This window comes from Corella eumyota, chromosome 2 (assembly GCF_963082875.1).
Source record: "Corella eumyota chromosome 2, kaCorEumy4.1, whole genome shotgun sequence".
In the NCBI taxonomy this organism is placed as follows: Eukaryota; Metazoa; Chordata; class Ascidiacea; order Phlebobranchia; family Corellidae; genus Corella; species Corella eumyota.
In genome coordinates, this window is record NC_137491.1 from 10525942 (window position 1) to 10545459 (window position 19518).

Here is a 19518-nt window from a genome sequence, read left to right on the forward strand (position 1 = left end):
CTTATCTATGAGCCACTTTTCTTATCGTTTTTGTAAAGTGTTGGTACTTTTAGTGTATGCTTTTGATCTGATAGTTTAGTATAATCTTTTAGTTAAATTTGGAATATTATATTATATTGCGTTATTGTATATATATATATATATATTGTGTTTAACCCGTAATTCTATTTGAATAAGGACAATTAAGTTAATAAAACTGTGATTACATAATAAAATTGAGTGATTTTATAACAAAACCCGTTACAATAGTAGCCATTAACAAATTATATAACAATTTTTTTTAAATTTGCGATTACGTATTTTATGTTTCTTTAAAAAATTTAAGACCTCTAAACAAAGGAAAGTTTGGATGAAGAACGGGCAGTTTATCAGTTTCTTCAAATGCTTTATAAAAGCAATCTGTTTTTTTAATACGTAAAACTGTTAAAGTAATAAGAAATTTAGCGAAGACCGGAAATGAAAAAAGTATTTTAAATGACCGTTAACTACAAATTATTAAAAATACTTTTTCTATTTGCTTAAATTTAAAAATTATATTCATTGTTAATCTATGTTAAACTAATTTTTGTACTAAACATTTTTCACTCTATCTTCCGTGTTTATTTTTCACGTTTAAAAACCATGAATCATAAACATGTCCTCACTTTTTGTAGTTGAAATGTAAAATGCTACTTTAAATTTAGTAGTGTGTCATAATAATTTTTCTAGGTATTTACATGTGAAAATTAATTAAATAATATTATCCTTAATTATTTACTGCACATTTTTAGTTAAATTTCACACTTTTAGTTAAATTTTCAAAAAGTTGAAATAGAACAATGTTTAGTTTATATCCACCAAACAAGACATTTTAAAACAAACAAAAAACTTTTGTAGAGAAAGTGAAAGTTCAACACACAATATTGAATGAAATGTTTTATTTATTACAATGACAACAAAAATCGTTAAAAAATAAAAAATGATTTATAATGTTTAGTAAAATTGATTTTTATTGTCTCGTTAAGCAGTTAACTTTTATATGCTATACATTAGTAAGCATTTTTATTTTACAAATTTATTTACAAAAATGAAATTACAGAAGCACTTGGAAAAAAAATTTATCTTCTGCATACGTGCCATCTGGTAGTCCATTTGAAATTATGTTGGCACGTCATACGCTTATAAACAACACGACCGTAATTGCTCTTATACCGACAAACAAAAATTACATCATCTCCCACTTTATAAATATCCCTTTTCGGAGAATAATTCGTTGAATCATCTGGAACAGGTTTGCCGCAAAATCCTAAACATTAAACTTTGTATATTTCTAGTGCTTGTAAATAAAACATGTTAATGTTGAATTAGTAAATCTTAAAGTTTAATGTTAAATTAAAAAAGGGTGTTAAGAAACTTGGAATTTTCATATACCAAGACAACAAGTTAACAAGTTGAAAAAGGCGTCTTTAACCGTATAGCAAATAAAAAGACAAACTTAAGGAAAACCAAAATTAATAATTTTATTGACGGTATATTGAACATTGTTTACAAAAAAAATTAAACAAAACCAAATTTTAAACAAATATTTAGAAAATTATTTTAAACAATAAATATTTTTTTAATTTTAAAATCATTTCCCCAGCCAATATTCTGTACTAGCAAACATAAATTTTGCAACTTAAATACCAAAATAATGTAAATAAAAAATATAAAGCTTTATTAGACAGAAATCAACGAACTCTGACCCCCATTCTAATTTTATCAGGTTTATTTCTTAGATATTTAAAACATAATCTTAGCAAGCATTATTGGGCAAAATTTTTTGTTAAGTTATTCGTTTAGAAAAGTGTTTTGTTAAATACTTTTTTTTTAAACTTAAATTTCTCAAGTATGCTTTATTTTCAATAATATATTTAATATAAACTACATTTCTTTCAATGTTTTAATAAAAATAATTCTTACGCTGTTCACATGTTGGTTGTTCAGGATACCAAGTTCCATCATCTAAACAAGTTATTGAGGAAGCTCTACTTCCACCCAACACAAACTTCTTCTTACATTGAAAACTAACCACTTCTCCAATGGTAAATGTAGTTGTTGCAGTATAAGTTGGGTTTGTTACAGCATTGTAAATAAATCTTAATGGGGGACATGTTGGTAAAGTTTCTAAAAAATTTACTTTAAATAATTAGTTTAAATAATTAGTATAAAATAATTTGTTTGGTTTTAGGTTAAAATCAATTTATAGTATATACCATTTTTATAACAATAATAAAAAGTTTATGTAGGCCTAGTAATGCTATTGTTAAACAAAAAACACAATGCAAAAGTCTTACGACGACATTTTGGTTGTTGAGAACTCCATATTCCAGAACTTAAACATTTTATTAAGGGATCTCCAATTAATGTAAATTCAGGGTTGCAAACAAAATTAATACGGTTACCAACTGCAAATGTTTTTCTTAATATTAAAATAGGATATGTTGTTCCATTAGGGAATATAGCCAATCGTGGACATGTTACAACTGTGAATAAAACAACTCTTTTACATAAATTAACTATTTTAAAAACTAAAATAACCTAATTATGATAAATAAATTACTAATTGACCAATCAATAAAAAAAGACCTCATATAAATCATTAAAACATAAAAATCCAAAATGGGCCTGACATAAACAAATGCTAAAGAATATGGTTAAGAAAAAATTACGTTCACAAGTTGGCTTTTCAAGATCCCAAGTTCCATTGTTTAAACAAGTTATTGAGGATGCTCTACTTCCACCCAGTTTAAATTCAGTTTTGCATGTAAAATTAACCCTTTCTCCAATATTAAAAATGGTTTCGTTATTATAAGTTGGAGATGTTGTACCATGTAAAAGATTGCTTAATGTTGGACATGTTTTTAGCATTACTAAATCAATTTTATCATTAAAAGGTTGCAAAATTAACAATATTTTATCAAAACAAGCATTTCTCAGCACTTACAATTTATTATTAATGCAATTTAATAAATTTAATAAGTAAAGTACAGCATAATCTTTATTAGACGCAGATTTACCATATCAGTTCTTATTTAATTTTTGATTTAATTTTTTAATTGAAATGTAATCTAATTCAAGGTAAGTTACTTTATTAATTTTTTATAAATACTTTAATTATTTTGTATAACATTACGAAAAAAACTTTTATAATAAGCCTGTTTTTTTTTATTTATAAGTTAAAACACTTACTACACTCTGGTTGTTGAGAATTCCAATTTCCAGAACTTAAACATTTAATCGAAAAATCTCCAGACAGTTTGTACTTTTTATTGCAATAAAAACTAACTTTATCATTGACATAAAATGTTCTATCTGATAGATATGACTTGTCTGCTCCTCCATTTGAAATATCATTTAGAGGTGGACATGTGATAACTAACACATAAAATTAAATAAATAAAATGCATTAATTCTGCATTTTGTACTATGAAAAATTAAAAGTTTAAATAAATAAAAGTACTTTATTTAAAAAAATCAATGCTGCATTAACTCAATGCTGCATTAAAAAAATTTACAGGATTAAACATTTTTTAAATAACAAAGTACAGCCTAAAAAATTTCTTAATAAAAAAATTGGCCTGGAAAGCTTAAATTAGAAGTTTAAATTTATATGGTTGGTACCATGGTTGGTACCCCCTTCATTTTTAGTTTGCTCTTCTTCACAAAAAATTTCTCCATAATCAGTATCCCATGTCCCATTTTCCAAACATCTTATTTTAAATTTATTTGAATTGACTTTATCATCATTTTGATACAATCGTAATAATGAATTTTTGCACTGCAAATATTAAAAAGTTTGTGTTAAATTCCCTTTATCTTAATCAAGCCAAAATTATAAAATTTACAAACCAAATTAGTTAAAACCATAAACAAAATTTTTTTTTAAATTCCAAAACCTACTTTTAAAATATGAGTTTGTCCAACTGAAAAATCAACATACTCCAAAGGTTCTAATGAATTGTTTTTTACCCATACCCCATAGTTTAACAAGTGTGGATAAATTTTGCAAAATTCAACTAAAAAAAATTTCATAAAATAAAATTTGTAGGTTATTACAAAATAAAAGAAACTGTAACACTATATTAAATTGTTGATACTTATAGATAATTATTTATTAATTAGCATTAACAATATATTTATAAAATTATAGTCTATTATTTTTTATCAAAATTGTATGTTATTTGGCATCCTAAGAAATATACTTGCATTTCTATTTAATTTAATATATTATTTAAGGTAGGTATTGACAAGTTATAGTTAAACAACATTGATAAGAGTGATTTAAATAATTTGACAATATATTTTACTTTTTTCACAAATTGGTGGCTGTTGACTCCATTCTCCTGTATTCAAACAAGTTATTTGTGGTTTTCCGGTTAATTTATATTTCGCTTTACAGTCAAATCTGACGATATCATTGGCATGAAAAGCTCGTGTGGCAAAATTAATCGGATTTATTGAACCATGAAAAAGAGGTTCAATAATGGGACATGTGACACCTTTAATATAATTTAAACTATGACAAAAATATGGTAATACAATCTATTTAACAATAAAACACATTTACAGTATTTAACATTTTTTAAATAACAAAGTTCAGTACAGGCCTCGAATGAGTAAATTTAAAAAATTTAAAAATTTTTTTTGTTGATACCTATTTCATTTTCGGTTTGCCTTTCATCACAATAAATTTCTGCATAATCAACATCCCATGTCCCATTTTCCAAACATCTTATTTGAAATTTATTTGACTTAACTTTATTATTATTTCGATACAACTGGAAAGATAAACTTTCGCACTGCAAATATTTAAAAGTTTCTGTTAGGTTTTTATTAACTTAATAAACCTAAAATTATAAAATTTACAAAAGAATTAGTTTAAACTATAAACTAAAACCCTTTTAAATTTATAACCTACTTTTAAAACTTTAGTTTGTCCAACTGAAAAATCAGCATCCTCCAAAGTTTCTAATAAATTGTTTTTTACCCGTACCCCATAGTTTAACAAGTGTGGATAAATTTTGCAAAATACAACTAAAAACAAATTTTTAATAAAATATAAATTTTTGTGAGTGATTAAAGAATTATAAAAAAAATCGTTACATTGTTATAAATTTTTGCTTCCTATGTTATCTTATTTAATTAATATTTATGGGATTATATTTATAATTTTACAGTTATTTATTTTTATCAAAATCATATGTTACTTGGCGGCCTAAAAATTACACATGCGTTAAATATTAATTTAATGGAGTATTTATGATGGTTACAAGTTTTAATAGAACAAACTTAAGCTCATTTTTAACAAAATATAAATAAAAATATTTTACTTTTTCCGCAAGTTGGTGGTTGTTGAGTCCATTCTCCTGTATTTAAACAAGTTATTTTTGGTTCTCCAATTAATTTATAATTTGCTTCACAATCAAATCTGGCGACATCGTTAACTTGAAAAGATCGTGTGGCGAAATCAGTGGGATTTATTGAACCATGAGAAAGAGATTCAATATTGGAACATGTGACACCTATAAAATAATTTAAACTATTACAAAAATATAGTGTTACACTACAGTTTACATTAAAAATTTGTTTTCCACAATTGTTATTTTAAATCAAATTATTCTAAAATCAAATTTTAAGTCATTTTTTCAATAAATAAAAAAAATTATATATACAAGAAAAAATACACTTTTAAATTTGTGTTGGCATATAAATTGGGTGTTACAGCTTGTACGGATTCTAATAAACACTAATATGCATTACTTCTTGTTAAATAATTGTTTTAAAAAGTGTTTCTTGAAACTTTTTTTGATCAAGTTTTTTTGTTGTTGTGACAGTGTTAAATAAAATTTAAAAAGCATCCCCTTGATTAAATTTTATATTAGGGTACTGTCAACTTGCAGTAAAAGTAAATAATTCTTACGCTGTTCACATGTTGGCTGCTGAGGATACCAACTTCCATTATCTAAACAAGCTATTGAGGATGCTCTACTTCCACCCAACTGAAAGCTTACATTACATGTAAAATTAACCATTACTCCAATATTAAATGTAGTTGTTGCAGTATAAGTTGGGTATGTTACACCATTGTGTATAATTCTTAATGAGGGGCACTTAGCTAAAAATTTTAAAGCAATAATATAAAGAATACCTTTTTATTTAATTGATTTTAACAATTGAAAATTTTAACAATATACATCTTTTTTTGTATATATCTTAATCTTTGATGTGGAAAGGTCGAATGCGCGACCTTAACATAGAGTAACATCAGTTACTTTGACCCAGTCTCGAGTTGCATTTAGCAGTTTGGGATATTATAGAGATTATAATTGCTCAGTGATTATGCTGCCGATAAGTGCTGGCTCAGCAGGAGTTTATACTGTTTATAGTGCCTTACTCAAGCAGCATGAGAGCAGTGGGGATTGAACCCATGACCTCATAGTGGTGAAGCAAATTTTCTACACCACAATGAGGTCGTGGATAAAAATTTTGTATATTCGATAAAATTTTGTATAAAAAATTTAAAACAAGTTTTGTTGCCATTGGATTAGTAATGTTATTTATTTAAAAGTTACCTTTGCACAGTGGTTGATTATAATTCCACACTTCAGTATTTAAACACTCTATTGATGCCTGACCAGTTAAATAATAACCATCCCGACATTGAAAATTGATGGTATCACCAACATTAAATTGTGTTAATGAATTATATCTCGGAGTTGAAATACCATATCGAAAGTAATTTAATGTTGGGCAAATTTTACCTTAATATAAATCATAATTATAATTTTAGGTCTGTATTTTAATTTAGTCAAATTAAACATAAGACCGACTAAAGACTGACTTACTAATTATGTACTTGATTTTGTTTTTAAAAAAAATGATCATTTGGAATGAGTAAGATAATATAAAATTTTAAAATATATTAATTCACCTATATTACAAACAAACTTACGTCTGCAAGTTGGTTGATTATTATTCCATTTTCCAGTATTTAAACAAGTTAAAATTGAATTCCCAACTAATTTATATTTTTCATTACATCTGAATTCGACAGAGTTTCCAACAAAAAACAGGTTGGGAATATAATATGGGATAGTCCATCCATGGTGAGGGGATGTTAGTCTAGAACATGTGATACCTTTAAAAAATGCTAGAAATTAAATGATTTAACAACAGAAAAATATAATTGGATATTACAATTTGATAATAAAATATTATTGCTTGTCAAGGTTTTTTGCAGTCATATTTTATTCATGTAAAAATACCAACAACACTTTTGTTTGAACAAGTTTTACTTTACTACAGCCTACAATGCAGTTAAAAAAAATGTTTTATGTTATTAATTTCTGTACAAAAAAAATAGGCATTAAAAGGTATAATAGTTCTTATATTTTTAAATCTTTTGTGCACAAACTATTCTATCCATAAAAGATTTATAGCAAAAATTAACTTACGTTCACATGTAGGTTGGTTGTTATTCCAATGTCCAGTATTTAAACAAGTTGAAATGGAATGCCCGACTAATCTATAATTTTCATCACATTGAAATTGGATAGCTTGATAAACATTAAATGTTTTCTCAATAAAAACGGGGTCAGTTGTTCCATGTTGAAGTGATCTTAGTCCACCACATGTTATACCTTAACCAAATTATTTAAAGAGAATACAATTTTAAAAAAATGCAATAATAATAACTTAAAAACATTTTTTATTCAAAATAGCCAAAAAAATGTTTGTACTTTTTACTTGTAAAAATCTAAATTATTTAAACAACCTACCTTCACACTGAATATCAGATAGATTATAGGACCATGCAAAATCAGATTAACATATCACAGATTTTCTGTGTTTATTATATGGATAGCCTTGCAACTTGTAATTAGTGTCATATACAATTAACTAATACATTACATTAAAAAAAAAACAGAAAAAATATTGTTATTTTAAAAGAATGCCAGACACTTCGGCCCCCGGACACTTTGGCCAAAATTTTTTTTTCAAAACAGCGGGGATTTGGCATTTTAATTACCGCGAGAAATTTTATTTTTGCGTAGTTATATACAGTTTTTTAGACAGTATTTGAAACAAAATAAGCAGTAAATTAATATTTTTTTTTTAATAATAATGTGCAAGAACATGTTATCTTTCTTTTGCCGTGTCAATTTTTTTAATTTTACAAACTAAAACCTATAAAAAACTAATTTTAAAAGCGCGCTCTTTCAGGTGACGGAGGACAATGCATAATGATATCTCGTATTTTGCCAAATAGTGCCGCCTTTCCAAACAATATTTGAAGAAAATAGAGCGTTAATTTTTTATTTTTTACACTGAGGATTATGCATAAATATGTTATCTTTCTTTTCCCGTGTCAATTTTTTAATTTTACAAACTAAAACTTATAAAAAACTTATTTTGAAAGCGCGCGCTATTAGGTGACACAAGACGATGATGCATTATGATACCACGTGTTTTGCGAAATAGGGCCGTCTTTCTAAACGATATTTGAAAAAAATAGATCATTAATTAATCATTTTTTACACTGAGGAATGTGCATAAATATGTTATTAGTTATTTCCCGTGTTAATCTATATAAATTTATATACTAAAACACAAAGAATACAACGTTTAAAGAGTTGCCAAAAGATTTGTCCTGCAAAAATACGGCGGGGAGTCGGCGATGAAATTCCCGTGTATAAAGTCAGCGTAAGACCATATTTTACCGATATTCAAAATAAAATTTTGCATAAAGTACAGTATATATAAAAGTTTTTATTGGTTGTTACGTTAATGACATATGTTAGTCATACAATTTTGCAGGCCAAAAGCACCCATCTTTCTTTCGTTTTAAAAAAAGGTTTTTGAAACAAAAATCTTTAAAAAAATAAATATTTCAAAAACCAACATATGGTATCATAATGCATCATCGTCTTGTGTCACCTAAAAGCGCGCGCTTTCAAAATAAGTTTTTTATAAGTTTTAGTTTGTAAAATTAAAAAATTGACACGGGAAAAGAAAGATAACATATTTATGCATAATCCTCAGTGTAAAAAATAAAAAATTAACGCTCCATTTTCTTCAAATATTGTTTGGAAAGGCGGCACGTTTTGGCAAAATACGAGATATCATTATGCATTGTCCTCCGTCACCTAAAAGCGCGCGCTTTCAAAATTAGTTTTTTATAGGTTTTAGTTCGTAAAATTAAAAAATTGACACGGCAAAAGAAAGATAACATGTTCTTGCACATTATTATTAAAAAAAAATATTAATTTACTGCTTATTTTGTTTCAAATACTGTCTAAAAAACTGTATATAACTACGCGAAAATAAAATTTATTGCGGTAATTAAAATGCCAAATCCCCGCTGTTTTGAAAAAAAAATTTTGGCCGAAGTGTCTTGGCCGAAGTGTCCGGGGGCCGAAGTATCTGGTTACCATTTTAAAATGCCAAAATATTAAATATTTAAACAAATATTTAAATAAATTAAAGTAACATAAAATTTTACAACCTTGACAAATTGGTGGTTGGTGACTCCATTTTCCTGTATTTAAACAAGTTATTCGTGGTTCTCCAATTAATACGAAGTTAGGTTCACAACTGACACTTATTACTCCTCCATTGTAAAATGCTTTTGATAAATATTCAGTTGGGTCTACTATACCATGAGAAATCAAATTTATGTTAGGGCATCTTACGAGTGTTGCATCACCTGCAAAACAAATTTGAAAAATTATTGCAAACAAGTTGATAGTAGATTATTTTTAAATTAACTTAAAAAAGTTTTTATTTATAGATAAATTAATAATTTCTTATAAGTCACTTTTCGTAATGTAATGCATTGGTTACAGGACAATTTTGGTGTGTAGGCTACAGGTGACAGGGAATGTGACATTTAGTTTCACTTTACGCGGTGCTTATTTAATACCACATTGCATACAATTGGGCAAGGTGTTATAAACAGACAAACACACAAACTCCAACATAACTAAAAATCAAAGTACGAGTAAATTCCGGAAAAATTAATAAAAGTTACCAAAAATCCAAAAAAACGATCACATTAGGTCATTTAGAAAAAAAAACTTTCTGATTTTTATACCGTTTTTAAAATTATAGTTTAACGTTTTTAAACAAAATTATGATATCAGCCAAGTTTAACGTTTAAATATTGAATAACAAAAATTGCAACGCTGTTAGGCAACCCAACTGCTAACCAAACTAAAGTCGTTTTTCTGTCAAAAGTATATTATTTGTTAGATTCAAAAGGGCTATTTTTTATTTGTACATTTTTCTTATTTTTAGAAATAAATGAAAAAATTGGTCAATAGTTTTTGGCGCGTTACCTAAAACAATGATGTTTGCTTTGGAAGTGGGCACTGCATTTTTAATCGTTTGAATAATGCGGTAAGTTAGTCGCTTGTCTACTTATGTTACCAAACTTTATCAGCATGGGTAAAACCTGTTACGAAATGGTAGATAAAACTTAGCTTTAAGTTATACCATTTTGTTTGTTGCCCCCGGACTTAAAAGGTTTCGGACCCCTGCCTTAGTAAACTCATATAAAGTATTTATAATTTATCTTATGTTCAAGGCCAAATTTCGTTGTGGGCCGTCGTTGATTTGTTTTCTTTTAACGTGAAATAGTTAAACACCGTTGTAAACACTGTTTCGCGTATCATCGGATAAAGTTGAAATTAGTTAATCCTGGGTTAACTTATTATCGTTGGTGAAAACCAACCCGACGCTAGGTAAAACAGTAATTTTTTGCGCGATACGTACTAGAGGTAAAAAATACCAAACGCAGATTATTTTTATGCTTACCGTTTTTACAAAATAAGTAAATCAATCCAAAAGTGATGAATGAAGGTAGATACATTGTAAACCACGGCGTCTTTTTTAAAATTAAAATAGATCTTTACTAAATTTAAAAAACACTTTATCTGAGTTTGCCTTAATAATTGTTTAATTTGCTTCTGTTATTTTTATCGACTCGAAACTGCTATGCAAAAAAAAAGAAATCCGCACAAAAAAATTATAGTTCAGCTCAGAATTGCTTCCGGTTCAACAATATTTTATTATTTTCTTGTTGTACTTGAACAACATGTTGGCAAGCAACTAAATGCTAGGCCTCAAGCATTGAATAGAAAACTATGGGTTTGACTGAATTGAAACTGAATTAAAAACTACAGATTTAACTGAATTCAAATTCTGGCAGCGTTTTATTTTGTGCTTGAATGCTTCCTGAAACTATTCCCCAAAAACGTTAACGCACATATTAACCTTTAATACGCTCCGGAAGAATTTCTGAACAAGAAAACGTTTGAATTTTTTTTATATTCTCACGAATCAGTACGGCGCCTTGGAATATCTGTATTTTAGGAAACAATAATACAAAAACAAACACTTTTTGTTACACAGTTAAAAAAGGTAATGGAGTTAGCTCATTGCAATATGTAAGATAAAGTAGTTCTAAACGTAACGTCTAAATTTTATTTACAAATACATATTTAAACCCACTTTTAAAGTTTAAAAATGTGAGATGTAGCAAAGTGTCATGGCGTCATAGTTGCCATTAACAAATTATATAACAACTTTTTTTAAATTTACGATTATGTATTTTATGTTCCTTTAAAAAATTTAAGACCCTAAAATAAGGGGAAGTTTGGGTGAACCCCGGACAGTTTATCAGTTTCTTCGAAATGCTTTTTAAGAATCGTAAAAGCAATCTATTTTTTTATACGTAAAACTGTTTAAAATAAAAAAGTATATATGCTTCTTATGATATAGATAGATAAAATATCTAATTATTTTAAAGAATCGTAAAAGTAATAAGAAATTTAGCGAAAACCAGAAATAAAAAAAAGTTTGTCCAATGACCGTTAACTACAAATTATCAAAAATTCTTTTTTTGTTTAAATTTAAATATTATATTTATTGTTAATCTATGTTAAACTAATTTTTGTACTAAACATTTTTTACTCTATCTTCCGTGTTTATTTTTCACGTTTAAAAACCATGAATCATAAACATGTCTTCACTTTTTGTAGTTGAAATGTAAAATGCTAATTTAAATTTAATAGCGTGTCATAATAGTTTTTCTAGTTATTTACATGTGAAAATTTATAAAATAATATTATCCTTAACTATTTAATGCACATTTTTAGTTAAATTGCACACTTTTAGTTAAATTTTCAAAAAGTTGAAATAGAACAATGTTTAGTTTATATCCACCAAACAAGACAATTTAAAACAAACAAAAACCTTTTTTAGCAGAAGTAAAAGTTCAAAACACAATATCGAATAAAATGTTTTATTTATTACAATGACAACAAAAATCGTTAAAAAATAAAAAAAATGATTTATAATGTTTAGTAAAATTGACTTTTATTTTCTGGTTAAACAGATAACTTTTATGCTATACACTAGTAAGCATTTTTATATTACAAATTTATTTACAAAAATGAGATTACAGAAGAATTTAGAAAAAAAATTTTATCTTTATTTTTTAGCTTTTGCATGTATACCAACTAGTATGCCATTTAAAATTACGCTGGCATCTCATTATTTTATGAGCCCGACGACCGTATTGATCATAACCACAACCAAAATCAACAATATCTCCCACCTTATAAATATCTTTTTTAGGAGAATAATTTGTTAAATCATCTGGAACAGGTTTGCCGCAAAATCCTAAACATTAAATTTGTATATTTGTAGTGCTTGTAAAAAAACGCGTTGTTGTTTTACTAGTAAATCTTAAAGTTTAATGTTAAATTAAATAAACGTTGTAATGTAACTAAATTTTTAGCAAGTTGTTAAAAACGTCTTTAACCATGTAACAACAAAATAAAAAAGATAAATTTATTGAAAACCAAACCTTAAAGAAAAGCATAACAAATTTTTTGACGATATATTAAACCTTGTTTTAAGAAAAAAATCATAAATTGCCTAAGAATTAATATAACAAATAAAATAATTTTTAAAAACTTTAATATTATATTCTTATAAAAATATCAAGTACTAGCAAAAAAAATTTAAAACTTTTAATACCAAAAACAATAACAATGATAGTAGTAGGCTTTACACATTAAAAAATTCTCACTTCTATAAAAGGCAATTAGGTTAATTGCATTTTATTTCAATTTATTGGGTTTACTTCTTGATTTGAATATTTAATAACATTACCTAGCAAGTAACATTTAGCTTGGTTTTTTGTATAATAGTTGTTTCAAAAAGGTTTTGTTTTTATTACCTTTTTTATCTTAGATTTGTATAGTATACTTTATTATTATAAATGATTTTATATAAACTTAGTTTTTTTAAACTTGCTTTAAAAGAAAATAATTCTTACGCTGTTCACATGTTGGTTGTTCAGGGTCCCAAGTTCCATTATCTAAACAAGTTATTGAGGATGCTCTACTTCCACCCAACTGAAACTTTTTATTACATGTAAAATTAACCATTACTCCAATATTAAACGTAGTTGTTGCAGTATAAGTTGGGTTTGTTACACCGTTGTAAATAATTCTCAAATGGGGACATGTTGTTAAATTTTCTAAAAAAAACAAAAAAATATTTTTTCTAAAAAAATAAATATAAAATAAACTGGTTCAGGTATAGGGTCTAAATTTAAAAATCAATTTGTAGTGGCCTATATAACATTTATATTTTTTTTGTCATAAATCATAATAAAATGTTTATGTAATAATGTTCTTGTTAAATAAAAAAACAAAATGCAAAAGTCTTACGATGACATTTTGGTTGTTGAGAACTCCATATTCCAGAACTTAAACATTTTATTAAGGGATCTCCAATTAATGTAAATTCAGGGTTGCAAATAAAATTAAAACGGTTACCAACAACATATTTTTTTCTTAATATTAAAATAGGATATGTTGTTCCATTAGGGAATATAGTCAATCGTGGACATGTTACAACTGTGAATAAAACAACTCTTTTACATAAATTAACTATTTTAAAAACTAAAATAACATAATTATGATAAATAAATTACTAATTGACCAATCAATAAAAAAAGACCTCATATAAATCATTAAAACATAAAAATCAAAAATGGGCCTTACATAAACAAATGCTAAAGAATATGGTTAAGAAAAAATTACGTTCACAAGTTGGCTGTTCAAGATCCCAAGTTCCATTGTTTAAACAAGTTATTGAGGATGCTCTACTTCCACCCAGTTTAAAATCAGTTTTGCATGTAAAATTAACCCTTTCTTCAATATCAAAAAAGGTTTCGTTATTATAAGTTGGAGATGTTGTACCATGTAAAAGATTGCTTAATGTTGGACATGTTTTTCGCATAACTAAATCAATTTTATCATTAAAAGGTTGCAAAATTAACAAGATTTTATCAAAACAAGCATTTCTCAACACTTACAATTTATTATTAATGCAATTTAATAAATTTAATAAGTAAAGTACAGCATAATCTTTATTAGACGCAGATTTACCATATCAGTTCTTATTTAATTTTTGATTTAATTTTTTAATTTAAATGTAATCTAATTCAAGGTAAGTTACTTTATTAATTTTTTATAAATACTTTAATTATTTTGTATAATATTACGAAAAAAACTTTTATATTAAGCCTGTTTTTTTTTTATTTATAACACTTACTACACTCTGGTTGTTGAGAACTCCAATTTCCAGAACTTAAACATTTAATCGAAAAATCTCCAGACAGTTTGTACTTTTTATTGCAATAAAAACTAACTTTATCATTGACATAAAATGTTCTATCTGATAGATATGATTTGTCTGCTTCTCCATTTGAAATATCATTTAGAGGTGGACATGTGATAACTAACACAGAAAAATTAAATAAATAAAATGCATTATTTCTGCATTTTGTACTATGAGAAATTAAAGATTTAAAAAAAAGATCACATAAATAAAGATCACATAAATAATTCCACACTTCAGTATTTAAACACTCTATTGATGCCTGACCAGTTAAATAATAACCATCCCGACATTGAAAATTGATGGTATCACCAACATTAAATTGTGTTAATGAATTATATCTCGGAGTTGAAATACCATATCGAAAGTAATTTAATGTTGGGCAAATTTTACCTTAATATAAATCATAATTATAATTTTAGGTCTGTATTTTAATTTAGTCAAATTAAACATAAGACCGACTAAAGACTGACTTACTAATTATGTACTTGATTTTGTTTTTAAAAAAAATGATCATTTGGAATGAGTAAGATAATATAAAATTTTAAAATATATTAATTCACCTATATTACAAACAAACTTACGTCTGCAAGTTGGTTGATTATTATTCCATTTTCCAGTATTTAAACAAGTTAAAATTGAATTCCCAACTAATTTATATTTTTCATTACATCTGAATTCGACAGAGTTTCCAACAAAAAACAGGTTGGGAATATAATATGGGATAGTCCATCCATGGTGAGGGGATGTTAGTCTAGAACATGTGATACCTTTAAAAAATGCTAGAAATTAAATGATTTAACAACAGAAAAATATAATTGGATATTACAATTTGATAATAAAATATTATTGCTTGTCAAGGTTTTTTGCAGTCATATTTTATTCATGTAAAAATACCAACAACACTTTTGTTTGAACAAGTTTTACTTTACTACAGCCTACAATGCAGTTAAAAAAAATGTTTTATGTTATTAATTTCTGTACAAAAAAAATAGGCATTAAAAGGTATAATAGTTCTTATATTTTTAAATCTTTTGTGCACAAACTATTCTATCCATAAAAGATTTATAGCAAAAATTAACTTACGTTCACATGTAGGTTGGTTGTTATTCCAATGTCCAGTATTTAAACAAGTTGAAATGGAATGCCCGACTAATCTATAATTTTCATCACATTGAAATTGGATAGCTTGATAAACATTAAATGTTTTCTCAATAAAAACGGGGTCAGTTGTTCCATGTTGAAGTGATCTTAGTCCACCACATGTTATACCTTAACCAAATTATTTAAAGAGAATACAATTTTAAAAAAATGCAATAATAATAACTTAAAAACATTTTTTATTCAAAATAGCCAAAAAAATGTTTGTACTTTTTACTTGTAAAAATCTAAATTATTTAAACAACCTACCTTCACACTGAATATCAGATAGATTATAGGACCATGCAAAATCAGATTAACATATCACAGATTTTCTGTGTTTATTATATGGATAGCCTTGCAACTTGTAATTAGTGTCATATACAATTAACTAATACATTACATTAAAAAAAAAACAGAAAAAATATTGTTATTTTAAAAGAATGCCAGACACTTCGGCCCCCGGACACTTTGGCCAAAATTTTTTTTTCAAAACAGCGGGGATTTGGCATTTTAATTACCGCGAGAAATTTTATTTTTGCGTAGTTATATACAGTTTTTTAGACAGTATTTGAAACAAAATAAGCAGTAAATTAATATTTTTTTTTTAATAATAATGTGCAAGAACATGTTATCTTTCTTTTGCCGTGTCAATTTTTTAATTTTACAAACTAAAACCTATAAAAAACTAATTTTAAAAGCGCGCTCTTTCAGGTGACGGAGGACAATGCATAATGATATCTCGTATTTTGCCAAATAGTGCCGCCTTTCCAAACAATATTTGAAGAAAATAGAGCGTTAATTTTTTATTTTTTACACTGAGGATTATGCATAAATATGTTATCTTTCTTTTCCCGTGTCAATTTTTTAATTTTACAAACTAAAACTTATAAAAAACTTATTTTGAAAGCGCGCGCTATTAGGTGACACAAGACGATGATGCATTATGATACCACGTGTTTTGCGAAATAGGGCCGTCTTTCTAAACGATATTTGAAAAAAATAGATCATTAATTAATCATTTTTTACACTGAGGAATGTGCATAAATATGTTATTAGTTATTTCCCGTGTTAATCTATATAAATTTATATACTAAAACACAAAGAATACAACGTTTAAAGAGTTGCCAAAAGATTTGTCCTGCAAAAATACGGCGGGGAGTCGGCGATGAAATTCCCGTGTATAAAGTCAGCGTAAGACCATATTTTACCGATATTCAAAATAAAATTTTGCATAAAGTACAGTATATATAAAAGTTTTTATTGGTTGTTACGTTAATGACATATGTTAGTCATACAATTTTGCAGGCCAAAAGCACCCATCTTTCTTTCGTTTTAAAAAAAGGTTTTTGAAACAAAAATCTTTAAAAAAATAAATATTTCAAAAACCAACATATGGTATCATAATGCATCATCGTCTTGTGTCACCTAAAAGCGCGCGCTTTCAAAATAAGTTTTTTATAAGTTTTAGTTTGTAAAATTAAAAAATTGACACGGGAAAAGAAAGATAACATATTTATGCATAATCCTCAGTGTAAAAAATAAAAAATTAACGCTCCATTTTCTTCAAATATTGTTTGGAAAGGCGGCACGTTTTGGCAAAATACGAGATATCATTATGCATTGTCCTCCGTCACCTAAAAGCGCGCGCTTTCAAAATTAGTTTTTTATAGGTTTTAGTTCGTAAAATTAAAAAATTGACACGGCAAAAGAAAGATAACATGTTCTTGCACATTATTATTAAAAAAAAATATTAATTTACTGCTTATTTTGTTTCAAATACTGTCTAAAAAACTGTATATAACTACGCGAAAATAAAATTTATTGCGGTAATTAAAATGCCAAATCCCCGCTGTTTTGAAAAAAAAATTTTGGCCGAAGTGTCTTGGCCGAAGTGTCCGGGGGCCGAAGTATCTGGTTACCATTTTAAAATGCCAAAATATTAAATATTTAAACAAATATTTAAATAAATTAAAGTAACATAAAATTTTACAACCTTGACAAATTGGTGGTTGGTGACTCCATTTTCCTGTATTTAAACAAGTTATTCGTGGTTCTCCAATTAATACGAAGTTAGGTTCACAACTGACACTTATTACTCCTCCATTGTAAAATGCTTTTGATAAATATTCAGTTGGGTCTACTATACCATGAGAAATCAAATTTATGTTAGGGCATCTTACGAGTGTTGCATCACCTGCAAAACAAATTTGAAAAATTATTGCAAACAAGTTGATAGTAGATTATTTTTAAATTAACTTAAAAAAGTTTTTATTTATAGATAAATTAATAATTTCTTATAAGTCACTTTTCGTAATGTAATGCATTGGTTACAGGACAATTTTGGTGTGTAGGCTACAGGTGACAGGGAATGTGACATTTAGTTTCACTTTACGCGGTGCTTATTTAATACCACATTGCATACAATTGGGCAAGGTGTTATAAACAGACAAACACACAAACTCCAACATAACTAAAAATCAAAGTACGAGTAAATTCCGGAAAAATTAATAAAAGTTACCAAAAATCCAAAAAAACGATCACATTAGGTCATTTAGAAAAAAAAACTTTCTGATTTTTATACCGTTTTTAAAATTATAGTTTAACGTTTTTAAACAAAATTATGATATCAGCCAAGTTTAACGTTTAAATATTGAATAACAAAAATTGCAACGCTGTTAGGCAACCCAACTGCTAACCAAACTAAAGTCGTTTTTCTGTCAAAAGTATATTATTTGTTAGATTCAAAAGGGCTATTTTTTATTTGTACATTTTTCTTATTTTTAGAAATAAATGAAAAAATTGGTCAATAGTTTTTGGCGCGTTACCTAAAACAATGATGTTTGCTTTGGAAGTGGGCACTGCATTTTTAATCGTTTGAATAATGCGGTAAGTTAGTCGCTTGTCTACTTATGTTACCAAACTTTATCAGCATGGGTAAAACCTGTTACGAAATGGTAGATAAAACTTAGCTTTAAGTTATACCATTTTGTTTGTTGCCCCCGGACTTAAAAGGTTTCGGACCCCTGCCTTAGTAAACTCATATAAAGTATTTATAATTTATCTTATGTTCAAGGCCAAATTTCGTTGTGGGCCGTCGTTGATTTGTTTTCTTTTAACGTGAAATAGTTAAACACCGTTGTAAACACTGTTTCGCGTATCATCGGATAAAGTTGAAATTAGTTAATCCTGGGTTAACTTATTATCGTTGGTGAAAACCAACCCGACGCTAGGTAAAACAGTCATTTTTTGCGCGATACGTACTAGAGGTAAAAAATACCAAACGCAGATTATTTTTATGCTTACCGTTTTTACAAAATAAGTAAATCAATCCAAAAGTGATGAATGAAGGTAGATACATTGTAAACCACGGCGTCTTTTTTAAAATTAAAATAGATCTTTACTAAATTTAAAAAACACTTTATCTGAGTTTGCCTTAATAATTGTTTAATTTGCTTCTGTTATTTTTATCGACTCGAAACTGCTATGCAAAAAAAAAGAAATCCGCACAAAAAAATTATAGTTCAGCTCAGAATTGCTTCCGGTTCAACAATATTTTATTATTTTCTTGTTGTACTTGAACAACATGTTGGCAAGCAACTAAATGCTAGGCCTCAAGCATTGAATAGAAAACTATGGGTTTGACTGAATTGAAACTGA

General features: G+C 26.9%; 2 protein-coding genes across 4 annotated transcripts; both read right to left on the reverse strand.

Moving 5' to 3' along the window:
- Positions 1–902: 902 nt before the first annotated feature.
- Positions 903–11006, reverse strand: LOC145741746 (sushi, von Willebrand factor type A, EGF and pentraxin domain-containing protein 1-like). Of its 2 annotated transcripts, none has more exons than XM_082559393.1 (17): positions 10837–11006; positions 9527–9727; positions 7476–7661; positions 6974–7159; positions 6594–6782; positions 5942–6136; positions 5352–5543; positions 4940–5055; positions 4676–4820; positions 4329–4520; positions 3922–4037; positions 3643–3799; positions 3211–3396; positions 2691–2801; positions 2316–2504; positions 1942–2145; positions 903–1285 (listed from the first exon to the last, which is right to left on the reverse strand). In XM_082559393.1, the coding sequence occupies exons 1-17, from the start codon at positions 10889–10891 to the stop codon at positions 1098–1100; spliced, it is 2808 nt and encodes a 935-aa protein (XP_082415519.1). In that variant the 5' UTR covers positions 10892–11006; the 3' UTR covers positions 903–1097. The 2 variants fall into 2 exon arrangements, with proteins under 2 accessions (XP_082415519.1, XP_082415518.1); XM_082559392.1 differs by having other exon boundaries at positions 2691–2891.
- Positions 11007–12311: 1305 nt separating this feature from the next.
- Positions 12312–19334, reverse strand: LOC145741999 (P-selectin-like). Of its 2 annotated transcripts, XM_082559723.1 has the most exons (10): positions 19165–19334; positions 17855–18055; positions 15805–15990; positions 15303–15488; positions 14986–15111; positions 14653–14838; positions 14139–14339; positions 13764–13952; positions 13367–13570; positions 12312–12705 (listed from the first exon to the last, which is right to left on the reverse strand). In XM_082559723.1, exons 1-10 carry the CDS (start codon positions 19217–19219, stop codon positions 12521–12523), a joined length of 1719 nt encoding a protein of 572 aa, XP_082415849.1. In that variant the 5' UTR covers positions 19220–19334; the 3' UTR covers positions 12312–12520. The 2 variants fall into 2 exon arrangements, with proteins under 2 accessions (XP_082415849.1, XP_082415850.1); XM_082559724.1 differs by lacking the exon at positions 14986–15111.
- Positions 19335–19518: the final 184 nt, after the last annotated feature.